This window comes from Panthera pardus, unplaced genomic scaffold (genome assembly GCF_024362965.1).
Source record: "Panthera pardus isolate Hobbes unplaced genomic scaffold, ASM2436296v1 HiC_scaffold_13, whole genome shotgun sequence".
NCBI classification, from domain to species: domain Eukaryota; kingdom Metazoa; phylum Chordata; class Mammalia; order Carnivora; family Felidae; genus Panthera; species Panthera pardus.
In genome coordinates, this window is record NW_026526688.1 from 99,000,896 (window position 1) to 99,019,281 (window position 18,386).

At 37.9% G+C, this 18,386-nt stretch overlaps 1 protein-coding gene across 1 annotated transcript in view; it reads right to left on the reverse strand.

Moving 5' to 3' along the window:
• FAT4 (FAT atypical cadherin 4) overlaps nt 1-18,386 on the reverse strand; it is a 180,560-nt gene that overhangs the window by 41,604 nt on the left and 120,570 nt on the right. Inside the window, exons 7-8 of the mRNA XM_019419174.2 lie at nt 17,642-17,822; nt 1,085-1,335 (exon numbers count right to left, since the gene is read on the reverse strand). Coding sequence (XP_019274719.1) covers nt 1,085-1,335; nt 17,642-17,822 — 432 coding nt within the window. The remainder of the gene's footprint in view (nt 1-1,084; nt 1,336-17,641; nt 17,823-18,386) is intronic.

Genomic DNA, 18,386 nt, shown 5'->3' on the forward strand with positions numbered 1-18,386 from the left:
TTTTTATAGGGGATGCTATATTGCATCACCACACACTGGATGTAATTAGAATCATGCCTGCCGGCATCATTTCAGCTACAGGCCTTCATCAGGGATATATGACTTTGATATTGACATTTCCTTTTGATAAAAGATTGGCACAGAAATTTATGCATTTTATACTTTGAATTGGTATCAATCTGACATTCTCAAGTGAATATGAGATCAAACATCACTGAGAGAAGAGATCCTGGATCCATTTGCTTTTCCTTCTAATTAAAAGTATTTTAAAGCAAAGCAGATCAAATTAATTTGGGCCTATATTTGTATATTTTCCTGTTTGGAAACACATCTCAAAGATTACAAATGGCAGATTATTTGTGCGGTTCTTTAGAGAGCTTGCCATTTTTTACAAACAAGCAAATGAAACCAAAGTAAATTTAAATGAAGGAAGATAAATGCATACAGTGTCATATGAAAGTGGTCACTAATGTCTTCATAAACTTACTAACAGAAAATCTTCATCCGTCAAAACTGGAATAAAATATTAATAATAATAATTCATTAGAATTATTCACTCATTAAATATTTTTGAAAACCTACCTATGAAGGATTAAAATAAAATCTTTATTTTCTACCCACAAATATAGTTGAATGCTTTCTGCCTCTCAGATGTTTCAGGAAATAGCATATGGCAAAAAGAAAGGAAGAAAGAAAGAAAGAGAGAAAGAAAGAAAAAGAAACAACGTCTCTCCTCTCAGGGAATTTACAAACAAATTACATCTCTGGGCAGAACCCTTCTTGACTATGAAGTGACTATTTTAATCATTTGAAAATATTCAAATTATATTAAGAAACAGTACCAGGAAAGATGTAGCAACTATAAAATCTTAAACACAATTAGGCTAAAATAAAAAAAAAAAAATCATTTATGAAGATTCAACATTCCTTCAGTTTCGTTAGTCAAAACAAGTTGAATTTAGAGGATCTATGAAGCTAAGCTGTATCAGAAATATTCATATAAAAGTAACAAAAATATATTTATAGAAAACGTCCAATGTATAGATTGCATTTATCCATGACACCTCAGAGTTGGCTTGATTACCTGGAGGAGTAGGAGACGGGATGTGTGTGACATATGGGTGATGCTGAAATCTTGGTGGGTTGTCATTGACATCAGTCACAGTGACAAGCACACTGGCAGAACTGGAAAGAGGCTCCGGGGATCCAGCATCACTGGAGACCACAACTAAAGTGTAATTCTCTTTTGTTTCCCTGTCTAGCAATGCACTTGTGATGATTTGTCCTGTGGATGGGTTGATGGTGAACTGAGAGTTTCCACCAATGATTCTATAACTAAAGAGAACAGAGATGGGCATATTTTTTCTGGTGTTCATATTGTAGCATCTATTCACTACGATTTAGAAACTGAGGCAGAAATGTAAAAACAAATCATTAGAAGTACAATCACACAACAATTAAAGAATATGGCTAGAAGATAAATATTTCAAATTTTATGTATCACATTGACAATCTTTACTGTGAGATGTCCAGTGAGCTCAAGCAGGTCCTCACAAGATCTCTGGATTTTTTGGATCATGCAAGTCCCCAAAATATACCCAGAAGACTATTGTGTTATAAATAAGTGAACCCGAAGGCATAAATCAGGGCCTCGCTCTAATATTGCGGTTAGTGGCCAGGATCACAAATGGACATCTGTTAAATGAATCTAAAAATTACTTTTCTGCTGTGTACCATAATAAACCAGAGAAGATAAGTTGAAGATCTTATTTTTTAAAGACAAAACACTGTATTTGACATCCACCGCCTACCCAGAACAACTAAAGAACTGATTATTTATACAGAGACATTCCTGCTTACTAATTCTCTCATTTGTCATTCCTCATATGGCTATGTTTTTCTTTCTTGTTGTCAGGAGAGGTATGACATTTTCATGGATATTCTGATGCTAACCAGATTGGTTAATAGGCAGGAGTTTCCTCTGAGAACACCTTCTCTCTTCTTTATGAAGAGAAAGCTATCTGTATATTCCTCAGAGATCAACTAGAAAAGAAGTAGCTAAGCTTGAAGGTTCAGAAACTGGCTATGGTCCATTGTTTTTAGAGTTGGAGGGTGGCAAGGAAATGGATGTCTTTAAAAGTCTTCTCCTTTAGATTAACAAAGAAATGGCCTTGTTAGAATTAACTGCATGTTTCTATAGTTTGGTTTGTGCCCATGAAAACAAAGCAACAGCAAGTATATCTAACAGTAGAAAAAGGTCTACATTGCAGTAAGTGGAATGGGCATTCCTCCTATTAAGCTCACAGTTTAAAACTAACATTCAGCAATTTTATCCTTTTTAGAGAAATAATGAACTACTCAGGAGCTGATATTTTTAAAAAGTAGAAGTCCTATCAAATGATAACAAAATAGAAAAAAAAAAAGGTACAGGGGGTGTTTGGCTGAGAAATGACTTCAGTATTTACAGAGTACTTGATATCACTCAGACTTTCAATACATTTTGGCATACTCACATGCCAGGATCAGCAGTAAATGAGAATAGCATTTCCTGGACCAGAAGTGACTCTTTATAAAGTATAATTACTGCCTTTATACAGTAGATATCTATTCCCTTTATCAAAATAAAAATATCACAGGTTTGTAAATGAATTCTTAAAGTTATATAATCAGGACTTATGAAATAATCAAATTATTTTACCCTTTCAATAAATTCTGTAAGAACCTGAATTATGAGAATTGTGTCATCTTATTCTGAGAAACTTTGTGTCTATCAGTAGATGTAGAAACTATCAAACAGGGAAAAAGAGCAATTCGTAACTCATAGCACCACAAACTTTTTTACAGCTTTATGACAGCAAAGTTCAGGGATTGATTAAATATTACCTCAATTATTCACAAATACAAATAAAGTTAAAATGATGAAAAATGCATGCAAATTTAGATTTGGATATTTGTCTATGACAAGACTGTGATGTATTAGGAAGAGCAACATGTTGAAAAGTAAATGATGTGAGTTCTGAAGTAGGCTCTAGGCTCTGAGCTATTTGTTAGCACAGAGCACGACGCGGGACTCGAACTCACAAACCACGATTCCATGACCTGAGCTGAAGTCGAATGCTCAACCGACTGAGCCACCCAGGAGCCTCTCTATTTAAAAGTAATTAATATCTTTACTATTTTTAAACATTAAAAAATAAACTGTCACACTAGTATGTGATTTTTTTTCTAGACTTTACCTAATTCTGAAGTGTATCAAAAGTCTATTTAAATTTTTTAATGTTTATTTATTTTTGAGAGAGAGAGAAAGAGACAGAGATTAGGAGGGGCAGAGAAGAGAGGGGACACAGAATCCAAAGCAGGCTCCAGGCTCTGATCTGTCAGCACAGGGCTCGATGCGTGACCTGTGAGATCATGACCCGAGTTGAAGTTGGATGTTTAACTTACTGAGCCACCCAGGAGCCCTCCAAAAAGTCTATTTTACATATGAAGTATTCTGAAAATGCCTCATAATATCTACAGTATCAGTTTTATCTGATATATACTTGTAAGTTAAAAAACACGCACATATAGAAGGGACACAAGTGGCTCTATAAGTGGATAGACGTTCAAGATAACATGCCCAGGTTTGCCTTTCCTCTATCACTTGAATCCTGGTTTAGTTCTCATCCCTTCATGAAGATCTTTCCTCCTTCTCTGGTCCAAAATTTCTTTTATGGATATTAACTTTATCACATTGGGTTTTGTGCTGTCCTTTCACACCTGAACATCTATGCTGGGGTTTAAAGCTCTGCAGCATCTTACCGTGTCCTTATTGTGTACTGAGCACAGGCTACAAGGCACTTTATATATGCTCTCGTTTAGGTTCAAAACAATCCTGACATTTTGGTTTTGTTTTGGATTTTTTATAGATAATGAATCTGAATCTAAGAGAGACTAATACACTTGCACAACAAAGCACACTATCTACAACAGGCCAATCTAGACTTTGAATTTGAAAATCTAGTCTTTAGGACCCAACACCCACTTGTTCTATCATACTACAGTATAAAGAAGGTAAAACTCAGCTGGAGTGAAGGCAAGAAATGCTGTACCTGCTTGCTAAGACTAAAAGGAACTAGTGCTCAAGGTGTGTGTCAATGTAGAATTGGTTTCCATTGATTTGGTTCGGTGCAAATCAACAAATATTTATTTGCAGATTCAAGAATAAGAAATTACTGTTTCAAATTATGGGCATAGACTGACATCATTGTTACCTAAAATCTAAATCACTTTTGCACTTTTAAAGCTAAAATATCACAATTTGATTTTTTAATCTTTTTTTTTTTTTTTGCCTCTTCCTGACATCTACTAGGAGCATAAAGCACTGTGCTGTATGTTGCAAGAATACAATAATTCAGTTTCTGTATTAAATTGTGTGCACTTTGAAACACAATTCACTTGGACATGAGTTTTTACCTCACTTCTAACACTTAAATTCATAAAATTCCTTCTTTCTAAGTCTTTTCTCTCCATTTATAAAGTGTCGATCACATATACGTTCCTTTCACTTAGTACTTTGGAGCATTAAATGTAATTTCATATGAAATGCACTTGGTATTGTAATTGGTACATGATGAGAATTAAAAGTCTAGTTTTACACACACAACGGAGTATATACACATATTCAATTATAATATAATACTCTATCATATATAATCTATTATAATCCATCTACATATTTAGTCAAATGTCTAGGTGGACTAATTGATAGACACTTGGAGAAGTAGGTGAAAATCCTGTCCTCAAGCTTACATCCTGAATGGAAGAAAGAGAGAAATACAAAACAAGGCAGTATATTCAAGTAGAAGCATTGCTCTAGTTATCCGAAAGACAAGGAGACCACTTTTGACTGGAATGATTAAAGGAAAGCTTTCTGTGAAGAAGGCTAAAGTTAAGCTGAGCTTTAAAGGAGCTACCCATCTTGCAATAGTGGTGAAAAAGGAGAAAGGTGGTCTAGGTCAGGAGTCAGCAAATTTTTTTCCTTAAAAAGCCAGTGCTAGTCAATATGCCTCTGCAGGCCATAAGAGCTCTGTTGCAATACTCAGCTTGCTGTTGCAGGACAAAAGCAGCCGCAGACAATACATACATGAACGGGCATGGCTATATCCCAATACAACTTTACTTACAAATGCAGGTTTAGCCTATAGATTGCCATTTGCAGAACCTGGATCTAGGATACAGAAGAACTCGAACAAAGCCATAAAGCTTGGGAAAGCACAGATCCTTTTCCCAGGGGCAGAAAGTGATCCAGTGAGGCTGAAAGTTTGGCTATATGTTGAGGGTTTGTGCAGAATAAGCTCGGGAAGACGCTGGGGCCATTTATGGAGTGACTGGAATATGGAGCCTGGGCATTATGCCACAGGCAAACTGGAAGTTGAAGGATTTTGAGGAAGGGAGTATCACTGTTAAAGCTGAGCCACTGAACGCCCAAGCTGGTTCATATTACTGCCGTTGCTCTTTCATTCACTGACTCAGGCTTTGCTTCATCCAGACTACTTCCTACAGTACCGAGAGATCAATCATCATAAAACGTAAACTAGTCGTGTGATTGCCCAGCTCGAACAATTCAGTTGTTTCTCCCATTAGACACAGAAAGGTGTGTGACTTTTTTCATATGATATACAAGGCCCATTCCTAATCCACACTGACCATACGGAACCGCTTTGCTTCTCTGATACCATGTTTCTGCAGAGCCCTTTGCCTTTGTGCCTGTTGTTGTCTTTGCCTAGAAGGTCTGTCATCCCTTATTTTGTGATAAGCTACTTCTCAGTCTTTCCAGAAATCATCAAGTACTTGAAGCTTCTACTGATTTCTTCGAACAGCATCGAGTATGCTATTCTTTCCACCCATTCTGTGCGTAAACTATACTTGTTGCAAAGTACTATAATTTCAAGATTACAAAATTATCTCCTATACTGAACTGTTCTCCTTGTGGTGGCTGGAGGTCCTAACTCGTTGGAACTTAAAGTGCCCAGGACATAGTGAGGGCTTCAAAATTATACAGTACAGGGTAGTATAGAGATTAGAAACCAGAGTCAGGGAAGAAAGTTAATTTTTATTATAATAGTCCAGGCATGATGTAATTGTGGATTGAACTAGAATCTTGGCAGGAAAAATGCACAGAAGAGAATGGGTGCCAGAGGCCTTAGTAAAGAAGAAACATGAGAACTTGTCCACTGACTGAGTATAGGGGGAGAGGGTGACCCCTGGCTATCCAACATCGATGAAAAAAGCAAGACAACACCATTAAGAGAAAGCAGAATGCCAAGATGAGAAACAGGAAAGTTAGGAGCTTCTGATATGCTGTGCTCCTGCTGCCAGCAGATCCTCCAGGTAGAGATGTCTCCTACAGAGTTAGAAATACAGGAAGGGGATCTCTGGGATGGAGTCGGAATCGATACCACAGATTTAGAGGCTTCTGCATAGTTTTCTGGGTGGTTGCAGCTGTGAAAATTGAAATATTCTCCCTCTCCTTCTCTCTCTAGCTCATGCTCTCTCACTTTTCTTGCTCTCTCACTCTTTTGCTCTCACACACACACCAAAAAAAGAAAAAAAAAGGACTGAGAAAAATATTATGGGGAATATCTAAATTACTTTGCAAAGAGAGAAAGAGGAGATTAGAAGGTAAATTAGAAAGTGTAGTCAGAAATGCAGAGTGAGAAATAAGAGTTAACATTTCCATAGACACTGACGAGAAAAAAAAAGGTCAAAAAGAAAGGATGATCTGTGGTGCAAATATTGCAAAAGGTAAAGGAAAATAAAGACTCAGAAAAAGTCACTGAACTTGGTAAATTTCAGCAGAATCTTTGGATAGATTATTTTTTCATAGATCAATGAAGGAGAAAAACCAGTTGGAAGATTTTTAGGAAAAAATGGCTGGAGAAAACTGTGAGATAATGACCCAGTCTCTCAAAAGTGTGATATAAAAAAAAAAAAGTGAGTGCAAACAGCAGTTCTAAGAATATTGGAATCATTCATTCAATGCATTTATTTAGGTGTCAGTCACGACTAGGGTGCAGATGTTGTGAAAGGAAGACTATATTAGGAATAAAATAGATATAAGAAGATTAACAAGAAAAAAAACATTAATTTAACGAGTTTTGGGTCCTGATAATTGTATTAGAGACATTTATGCATATTAACTGATTACATATATACTACTTGGCACATAGTAGGTGATCAATATATATTTAACTCTCACAAATTATAAAATAACAATTCTTATCTCCACTTTTACTGATGAATACACTGAGCCTTAGAGACACGAACATGACTTTTCTAAGTCATGGCAGGTAAATAAAAAAAACAGCATTCAATACCAGATATTCTGAGCATTTCCATAGGGATAAATACATGATTCAGGGAAGAGGGATGATTTGAAGATTCAAGAGAGAAATGCAAAAACTGTTAAATTAAAGATGTGGAGGAAGTTAAATGGGATGGCATTAAGAGCACAGAGTAAGGGACTCACCTTTGAATGTTGACCCTGTCAATACAATTTTGTAAGTTTCTCCACTGCTATGACATAAAATTAGAAATAAGGTTTAAATGGAGATTTGGTCCAGTTGGGATAAAAAGGGATATATTTCCTTAAAAGCTAACTTTGGAATGAGTGTCTGTCTGGGAAGCAAATATGTAAACCAGACAAAGACTAGGAATTAATGCAGTCTAGTTTACCAGAGGGGAAATATTAAAAGTGAAATAAAGGGTATAACTCACCATCCATACAAATCTATAGTTTTATCAAATGGGTAGAAAGAAAAATATAAATAAGTATTAGTTGGGTGATTGCTGTGTGTAAGATTATGGTAGACTATAAGGGAAAAGTAACAATATATGACACATAACAGGTTGTGCTATTAGAGAGCCCACAAGTAGTTGGGTAAATGACTTACACTGTAATATTTAAATAAGCAACATAAAATTAATATAAAATAGCTCTGTTAGCCAGGAGAATGGTTTTGCCCCAGATTCTATGCATAGCAAGGAGCAATTAACACCTAATATAAAAGTGTATTATATTCCATTAAAAAGATATGAAGCCAGAGTAAATAAGGTTTAGGTTGGCATCACTACTTATTTTACCTATGAAAGTATTTTAAATTTAAGCTGTAATAACTGTCTGTCCTAAGTTAATTTAAAAGTGAATTTAGGGGGAGGGAAGGAAGATCGCAGCTTAGGAGGACGCTGGGCTCACCGTGCATCCTGCTGATCACTTAGATTCCACCTACACCTGCCTAACTAACCCAGAAAACCACCAGAAGAATAGCAGAACGGTGTCTCCGGAGCCAAGCGCAGATGAGAGCCCACGGAAGAAGGTAGGAAGGGCAGAGAGGCAGCGCTCGCTGCATGGACTGGTGGGAGGAAGCCGAGGCGGAGGGGCAGCCCGCCGGCCAAGCAGAGCCCCGAGTCTGGCTGGCAAAAGCGGAGGGGCCGGACGGAGTGTGTTACAACAGCAAGCCCGACTTAGCAACTGGGAGGTCATAAGTTAACAGCTCTGCTCCGAAAGCGGGAAGGCTGGAGGACAAAGGGAGGGAGAGTTGCTGAGCCCCCGGACGACAGAGCTCAGTTTGTTGGGGAACAAAGGTGCTCGCCAGCGCCATCTCCCTCACCCATCCCGCAGCCAAAATCCCAAAGGGAACCAGTTCCTGCCAGGGAACTTGCTTGCTCCGCGCAAACACCCAACACTGTGCTTCTGCGGAGCCAACCCTCTGGCAGCGGGCCTGATTCCCTCCCCCTGCCGCAGGGCCCCTCCTGAAGTGGATCACCTAAGGAGAAGCGAGCTAAGCCTGCCCCTCCTGCCCCCGTGCACCTTGCCTACCCACCCCGGCTAATACGACAGATCCCCAGCACCACAAGCCTGGCAGTGTGCAAGTAACCCAGACGGGCCAGGCCACCCCACAGTGAATCCCGCCCCTAGGAGAGGGGAAGAGAAGGCACACACCAGTCTGACTGTGGCCCCAGTGGTGGGCTGGGGGCAGACATCGGGTCGGACTGCGGCCCCGCCCACCAACTCCAGTTATACACCACAGCACAGGGGAAGTGCCCCGCAGGTCCGTACCACTCTAGGGACTATCCAAAATGACCAAACGGAAGAATTCCCCTCAGAAGAATCTCCAGGAAATAACAACAGCTAATGAACTGATCAAAAAGGATTTAAATAATATAACAGAAAGTGAATTTAGAATAATAGTCATAAAATTAATCGCTGGGCTTGAAAACAGTATAGAGGACAGCAGAGAATCTCTTGCTACAGAGATCAAGGGACTAAGGAACAGTCAGGAGGAGCTGAAAAACACTTTAAATGAAATGCAAAACAAAATGGAAACGACGGCAGCTCGGATTGAAGAGGCAGAGGAGAGAATAGGTGAACTAGAAGATAAAGTTATGGAAAAAGAGGAAGCTGAGAAAAAGAGAGATAAAAAAACCCAGGAGTATGAGGGGAAAATTAGAGAACTAAGTGATACACTAAAAAAAAATAATATACGCATAATTGGTATCCCAGAGGAGGAAGAGAGAGGGAAAGGTGCTGAAGGGGTACTTGAAGAAATTATAGCTGAGAACTTCCCTGAACTGGGGAAGGAAAAAGGCATTGAAATCCAAGAGGCACAGAGAACTGCCTTCAGACGTAACTTGAATCGATCTTCTGCATGACATATCATAGTCAAACTGGCAAAATACAAGGATAAAGAGAAAATTCTGAAAGCAGCAAGGGATAAACGTGCCCCAACTTATAAAGGGACACCTATAAGACTCCTGACTGATCTCTCTTTTGAAACTTGGCAGGCCAGAAAGGATTGGCACGAGATCTTCAATGTGATGAACAGAAAAAATATGCAGCCGAGAATCCTTTATCCAGCAAGTCTGTCATTTAGAATAGAAGGAGAGATAAAGGTCTTCCCAAACAAACAAAAACTGAAGGAATTTGTCACCACTAAACCAGCCCTACAAGAGATCCTAAGGGGGACCCTGTGAGACAAAGTACCAGAGACATCGCTACAAGCATACAACATACAGACATCACAATGACTCTAAACCTGTATCTTTCTATAATAACACTGAATGTAAATGGATTAAATGTGCCAACCAAAAGACATAGGGTATCAGAATGGATAAAAAAACAAGACCCATCTATTTGCTGTCTACAAGAGACTCATTTTAGACCTGAGGACACCTTTAGATTGAGAGTGAGGGGATGGAGAACTATTTATCATGCTACTGGAAGCCAAAAGAAAGCTGGAGTAGCCATACTTATATCAGACAAACTAGACTTTAAATTAAAGGCTGTAACAAGAGATGAAGAAGGGCATTATATAATAATTACAGGGTCTATCCATCAGGAAGAGCTAACAACTATAAATGTCTATGCGCCGAATACCGGAGCCCCCAAATATATAAAACAATTACTCATAAACATAAGCAACCTTATTGATAAGAATGTGGTAATTGCAGGGGACTTTAACACTCCACTTCCAGAAATGGATAGATCATCTAGACACACGGTCAATAAAGAAAAAAGGGCCCTGAATGATACATTGGATCAGATGGACTTGACAGATATATTTAGAACTCTGCATCCCAAAGCAACAGAATATACTTTCTTCTCGAGTGCACATGGAACATTCTCCCAGATAGATCATATACTGGGTCACAAAACAGCCCTTCATAAGTTTACAAGAATTGAAATTATACCATGCATACTTTCAGACCACAATGCTATGAAGCTTGAAATCAACCACAGGAAAAAGTCTGGAAAACCTCCAAAAGCATGGAGGTTGAAGAACACTGTAGTAAAAAATGAATGGGTCAACCAGGCAATAAGAGAAGAAATTAAAAAATATATGGAAACAAACGAAAATGAAAATACAACAATCCAAATGCTTTGGGACGCAGCGAAGGCAGTCCTGAGAGGAAAATACATTGCAATCCAAGCCTATCTCAAGAAACAAGAAAAATCCCAAATACAAAATCTAACAGCACACCTAAAGGAAATAGAAGCAGAACAGCAAAGGCAGCCTAAACCCAGCAGAAGAAGAGAAATAATAAAGACCAGAGCAGAAATAAACAATATAGAATCTAAAAAAACTGTAGAGCAGATCAACAAAACCAAGAGTTGGTTTTTTGAAAAAATAAACAAAATTGACAAACCTCTAGCCAGGCTTCTCAAAAAGAAAAGGGAGATGACCCAAATAGATAAAATCATGAATGAAAATGGAATTATTGCAACCAATCCCTCAGAGATACAAACAATTATCAGGGAATACTATGAAAAATTATATGCCAACAAATTGGACAACCTGGAAGAAATGGACAAATTCCTAAACACCCACACTCTTCTAAAACTCAATCAGGAGGAAATAGAAAGCTTGAACAGACCCGTAACCAGTGAAGAAATTGAATCAGTTATCAAAAATCTCCCAACAAATAAGAGTCCAGGACCAGACGGCTTCCCAGGGGAGTTCTACCAGACGTTTAAAGCAGAGATAATACCTATCCTTCTCAAGCTATTCCAAGAAATAGAAAGGGAAGGAAAACTTCCAGACTCATTCTATGAAGCCAGTATTACTTTGATTCCTAAACCAGACAGAGACCCAGTAAAAAAAGAGTACAGGCCAATATCCCTGATGAATATGGATGCAAAAATTCTCAATAAGATACTAGCAAATCGAATTCAACAGCATATAAAAAGAATTATTCACCATGATCAAGTGGGATTCATTCCTGGGATGCAGGGCTGGTTCAACATTCGCAAATCAATCAACGTGATACATCACATTAATAAAAAAAAAAAGAGAAGAACCATATGATCCTGTCAATTGATGCAGAAAAGGCCTTTGACAAAATCCAGCAACCTTTCTTAATAAAAACCCTTGAGAAAGTCGGGATAGAAGGAACATACTTAAAGATCATAAAGGCCATTTATGAAAAGCCCACAGCTAACATCATCCTCAACGGGGAAAAACTGAGAGCTTTATCCCTGAGATCAGGAACACGACAGGGATGTCCACTCTCAACGCTGTTGTTTAACATAGTGTTGGAAGTTCTACCATCAGCAATCAGACAACAAAAGGAAATCAAAGGCATCCAAATTGGCAAAGATGAAGTCAAGCTTTCGCTTTTTGCAGATGACATGATATTATACATGGAAAATCCGACAGACTCCACCAAAAGTCTGCTAGAACTGATACATGAATTCAGCAAAGTTGCAGGATACAAAATCAATTTACAGAAATCCGTTGCATTCTTATACACTAACAATGAAGCAACAGAAAGACAAATAAAGAAACTGATCCCATTCACAATTGCACCAAGAAGCATAAAATACCTAGGAATAAATCTAACCAAAGATGTAAAAGATTGTATGCTGAAAATTATAGAAAGATTATGAAGGTAATTGAAGAAGATATAAAGACATGGAAAGACATTCCATGCTCATGGATTGGAAGAACAAATATTGTCAAAATGTCAATACTACTCAAAGCTATCTACACATTCAATGCAATCCCAATCAAAATTGCACCAGCATTCTTCTCGAAACTAGAACAAGCAATCCGAAAATTCATATGGAACTACAAAAGGCCCCGAATAGCCAAAGTAATTTTGAAGAAGACCAAAGCAGGAAACATCACAATCCCAGACTTTAGCCTCTACTACAAAGCTGTCATCATCAAGACAGCATGGTATTGGCACAAAAACAGACACATAGACCAATGGAATAGAATAGAAACCCCAGAACTAGACCCATAAACGTATGGCCAACTAATCTTTGACAAAGCAGGAAAGAACATCCAATGGAAAAAAGACAGTCTCTTTAACAAATGGTGCTGAGAGAACTGGACAGCAACATGCAGAAGGTTGAAACTAGAGCACTTTCTCACACCATTCACAAAAATAAACTCAAAATGGATAAAGGACCTGAATGTGAGACAGGAAACCACCAAAACCCTAGAGGAGAAAGCAGGAAAAGACCTCTCTGATCTCAGCTGTAGCAATCTCTTACTCGACACATCCCCAAAGGCAAGGGAATTAAAAGCAAAAATGAATTACTGGGACCTTATGAAGATAAAAATCTTCTGCACAGCAAAGGAAACCACCAACAAAACTAAAAGGCAACCAACAGAATGGGAAAAGATATTTGCAAATGACATATTGGACAAAGAGCTAGTATCCAAAATCTATAAAGAGCTCACCAAACTCCACACCCGAAAAACAAATAACCCAATGAAGAAATGGGCAGAAAACATGAATAGACACTTCTCTAAGGAAGACATCCGGATGGCCAACAAGCACATGAAAAGATGCTCAACGTCGCTGCTTATCAGGGAAATACAAATCAAAACCACACTCAGATATCACCTCACGCCAGTCAGAGTGGCCAAAATGAACAAATCAGGAGACTATAGATGCTGGAGAGGATGTGGAGAAACGGGAACCCTCTTGCACTGTTGGTGGGAATGCAAACTGGTGCAGCCAGTCTGGAAAACAGTGTGGAGGTTCCCCAAAAAATTAAAAATAGCTACTCTATGACCCAGGAATAGCACTGCTAGGAATTTACCCAAGGGATACAGGAGTACTGATGCATAGGGGCACTTGTACCCCAATGTTTATAGCAGCACTCTCAACAATAGCCAAATTATGGAAAGAGCCTAAATGTCCATCAACTGATGAATGGATAAAGAAATTGTGGTTTATATACACAATGGAATACTACGTGGCAATGAGAAAGAACGAAATATGGCCCTTTGTAGCAACATGGATGGAACTGGAGAGTGTGATGCTAAGTGAAATAAGCCATACAGAGAAAGACAGATACCATATGGTTTCACTCTTATGTGGATCCTGAGAAACTTAACAGAAACCCATGGGGGAGGGGAAGGAAAAAAAAAAAAAGAGGTTAGAGTGGGAGAGAGCCAAAGCATAAGAGACTGTTAAAAACTGAGAACAAACTGAGGGTTGATGGGGGCTGGGAGGGAGGGGAGGGTGGGTGATGGGTATTGAGGAGGGCACCTTTTGGGATGAGCACTGGGTGTTGTATGGAAACCAATTTGACAATAAATTTCATATATTGAAAAAAAAGTGAATTTAATAATTTTACAAAATAAAAATAGCTTCAATTTTTATATTATCTGACTTATGGCAGTCAATGTAGTCATTTAAAGATTTTTGCATATGCATTTTATAGATTTCAGGGCATGTAAAAGTATAAAGTTAATTCTCTCATATTAAAGGAGGAAAAAAATTCAACCAGTCAACCAAACAACCAAAATCAAAACAATCATTTCAAAGCTACCAATACAACTGTGTAAAACACTCTGGAAATATTGACAGGATTTCCTAGACCAACTTTCCATTGATCACCATTGCCCACAAAGGTAAGATCACATGTAGCAGTAAAACTTTGACATACGCTAGAAGAAAATAGCATACCATCATAGCATTTTATTCTAGCACTCATTGATTTTGTAAACACACAGCTTCACAATTGTTGTAGCAATTGAAGCATCTCAGATGGGAATAGTTATGCTACTGATTTGTCATACTCAATATTTTATCTTTAGAGAAGGACTCCTTGGCATGGCAGATAAATATTTATTAGACTATAACACTACAATGGATAGGACATCTCTTCCAAAATTGTCACAAACTTACTGAGCACTAACAGAGGCAAGAAAAGGGAAAAGTGCTTTGCATATATTGGGACAGTATGGGTTGATGGATATTGAGTAATTTTTGTTCTAACATTATTCTAAGCAGTTCACTTAGAACTGTTAAAGTATTTTATTTGTCCTCACAACAATTCCATAAAGTCACTTTTATTATGTAGTATACCTATTACATTGATAAAAAAAAAAAAAAAACTGATGCCCAGAAATGTTCAATAAACTGCCCCACAATTAATAGGAGAGTCAGGATTCCATTCTACACAGCTTCATTCTCAAGGCTGTGCTCTTACCACAAAGCTAAAGACTTAGTTCTTAGGGTACAGATTCCATTATTCCTATGCTTTGGTGTAGGACAAATGAAGGAGGTTGTATTTACTGCCTTTTTGAGGTTCATGCCAGGAAGTAGTTAGGTTGTACCTGCCTTTCTCCAAGTGGTACTAAGCACAGTGAGCCAAACATGCATATAACTATGACCTTGGGCAGAAGTTTTCTCCATCCTTAATGATTTGACTTTATAAGCCTCTTAGAATTCAGCTCTTTGCCTGGAATTAGGTCCCAGCTTCTGAAAGAAGTTCATGCATAGCCTTTCCTCTTATAGTGCATGTCAGTGTCCATTCTCTTCTGGATTTCCTTCTGTATATCTCTGGTCAGAACTGCTTAGCTCCCTAGGTGACTCTTCCTTCTAAACGTGCTTTTCAACTGTTAGGAGAATTCCAGAAGACTCATTCCTGCCCCCCTTTTATTTCTCTATTCTCTCTCCTAAAGTGTTCTTATTCAGTGCCTTGGTTTTACATGTGCTGTGAGCATTGATGACTCTCAAATCTGTATCTACAGCCCTGACGCAAACCTAAGCTTCACACTCATAGTTTTAATGTCCCAACTGATATCTCCACGTGAATGACTAGTAGTCACTTCAAATTGGATTCAAGTAAGAACTCCTGGTTTCCCCCATGCCTGTTTCTCCTCCAATGCTACCTATAATGGTACCACCATCTGCCCAGGTGTTCAAGCCAAAAACTTAGTAGATGGCCATTCTGGTTTCTCTCTTTCTTTTAGTTCCACTTACAATCTCAAATGTTTTTCCAAATACATTCAATTTTCATTTTTCCACCTTAGTACAAGGACACTCCATCTTTTGTTTGAATCAGTATATTAATTAACACCTGAAGGGTCTCACTGGTTTCTCTTCTAATAGCTTCTTTCTACAGTCCTGCCTCTAACCCAATCCAAACAGATCCGTTTATTTTGGCCCCTGTTTGAAATACTCCAATAGTTTATCACATAAATGATTTTAAGAATTTCAATAAATAAATAAATAAATTAATTAATTAATTAATATCTCAACTTCTTACCATGACCTAGGAGCCCTTGTATGGGCTACATGATTTGGCCCCTGCCTACCTCTCTGAGCCTGTTCTCACTCTGGTCCACACTCATAAAACTTCCTAGTTAAATTCACCATGCTTACTTACATTCCACAGCCCAGTTCTTCAGCCTAAAGATCACTTCCATAAAGAAGTCACCCATATTAACCATACCTAATAGTCCCTTGTCACTCTCTTGTTATATAAGCCTATTTTATTTTCAAGTCTGCATTCACCATATTAAGTAATCTTCTTTATTTCATATTAAATTGCCTATCTACCTCACAAAGCATGCCAGCTCGAAGAAAGTGGAAACTTTGTCTTGTTACCCATACTAAAAACTCAATGCATGTTTATTAAATGAAAAATAGCTTGAGGTCTTCTATATACCTCAGTCACCTCTGCCAGCAGGAAGAGACTACTTAATAGCAGTTTCCCAAAGTGATTTTATAAATAGGAAATTAGTAACAAACAAAATAAATCACTAACCAAATCATCACAGGATCAACATTCACAGGCCACCTTTTACTGATAACTCCTCAGAACACTCAGATTCTCTTTTCTGACCCATTACACAGCCATCCGACCTACTCTAATTTACCTAATATAAGCCTATAGAGGGTAGGGATGTTGTGTGGGTAAGAAATATTTATGTCTTTGAGACTCTTCTCTGGAAAACTTAGAAATCTTCATTTCTTACTGTTGATAATAGGAAGAAGTGAAGAAGGTGACACACAACTCAATCCACCAAGTGTTACAACACAACCATTTTCACATCTTCTCTGAAAAAGGTACCATATCATTTTCTCCATTTTAAATGGGTTTCAGTAGATTAACAGAAAGTTTTTAAACTTTGAAAACACAAATATTCTTATTGAGGCTAGTGGCTGGGTTAAAAATGGCCAAAATTCTTTGATATTCCTCTTCAAGTGGTGAAGTGCATTTCTCCTCCTAGTGAATCTAGGCAGGTCATGGTTGCTTTGACAAAGTATTATGGAAGCGATGCTACACCACTTCTAGGACTTTTCCTTAAGAGCACTGGCAGATTTTGCCTGAGGTTCTTGGACCCCAGAGCTACCATGTAGCCCATTTCAGCTACCTGCCAAAGAACCATATTGTGAAGCCCTGAGACCACAAGATCAGAGACAGGGGGCCAGCAGAGCCCAACCTTCCAATCATCCTTGCCGAAGTACCAGACATTGAGTGAAGACATCTTGAACCTTCAAGACTGCCCAGTTACCAGGTAAATACCATTAAGTGATACCAGTCAATCACATGAAGCAGAAGAATCTCCCTGTGAACCCAGCCCTGTAAATGAACTACATGAACTACAAATTCATGAGATAGATAAAAATATAAATAAAATTAAGTAATTAAAATTTTAGAATGACAAGTAAAATCATTGTTTAAATCCTCATTTTAGCCATAGTTAGTTATTCAACAATACATGGACACAATAAGGCTATGGGTTAATATCACAGAATTTCTAGCAAAATTAAGCATTATATTCAGTTAGTCCAAAGACTAATGTTTAATGAAAAAATAATTAAAGTTTACAAAGGAAAATGTACTGACCTGATAACTGCATTTGTTGAGGCATCAGCATCTGAGGCATTTACCAATAAAACATCTGTTCCAGTGGGTGCATCTTCAGGAATTGTTGTGAAATACATTTTACTGGCAAAAGTAGGGACATTGTCATTGACGTCATCTACGATGACATTGATTGTTCCAGTTCCAGTCAGGGCAGGGGATCCTAGAAGGAGAAGAAAATCAAGTTTTTAATGTTTATAAGTAACAAAGATAACAGCAAATTTAACATTAATTAGTTACAGATAACACTACCGGAGACAATTTAGAAAACATCTCAAAGTGAAATTTCTAAATGCTACAAGTGATTGAGTGTTTTTTGATTTTGTTACAAGTATTTTCATTTATAAACTGGTATTTCAAATCTTTTCTGATGATATTGAACAAAAAGAGTATGTCAACGTCTTATTCTATTTGAAAGGTGCTGATTCGGCAATGAAAAAAAACACAACAATATCATTTAAACACCACAAAAGAGGCACTGCTGGTTTCTCTGAAATTGCATTAAAATAGCTCACTCCAAATTTGGAGAATACCCATGGGCATTGAATATCTGGCCAACTGACAAAGCACGAAAACTAAATTCCTAGCTGTGACTATCAATGTTAATATCAAAAATTTGGGTTTCTGGGTCTTTAAATTCCCTATTCTCAACTAATACTTGTTTGTAAAGGAAAAAAAAAAATAAAGCTTCAAGTTACATCTCAAAACCACGATCTTCCACTTGGTG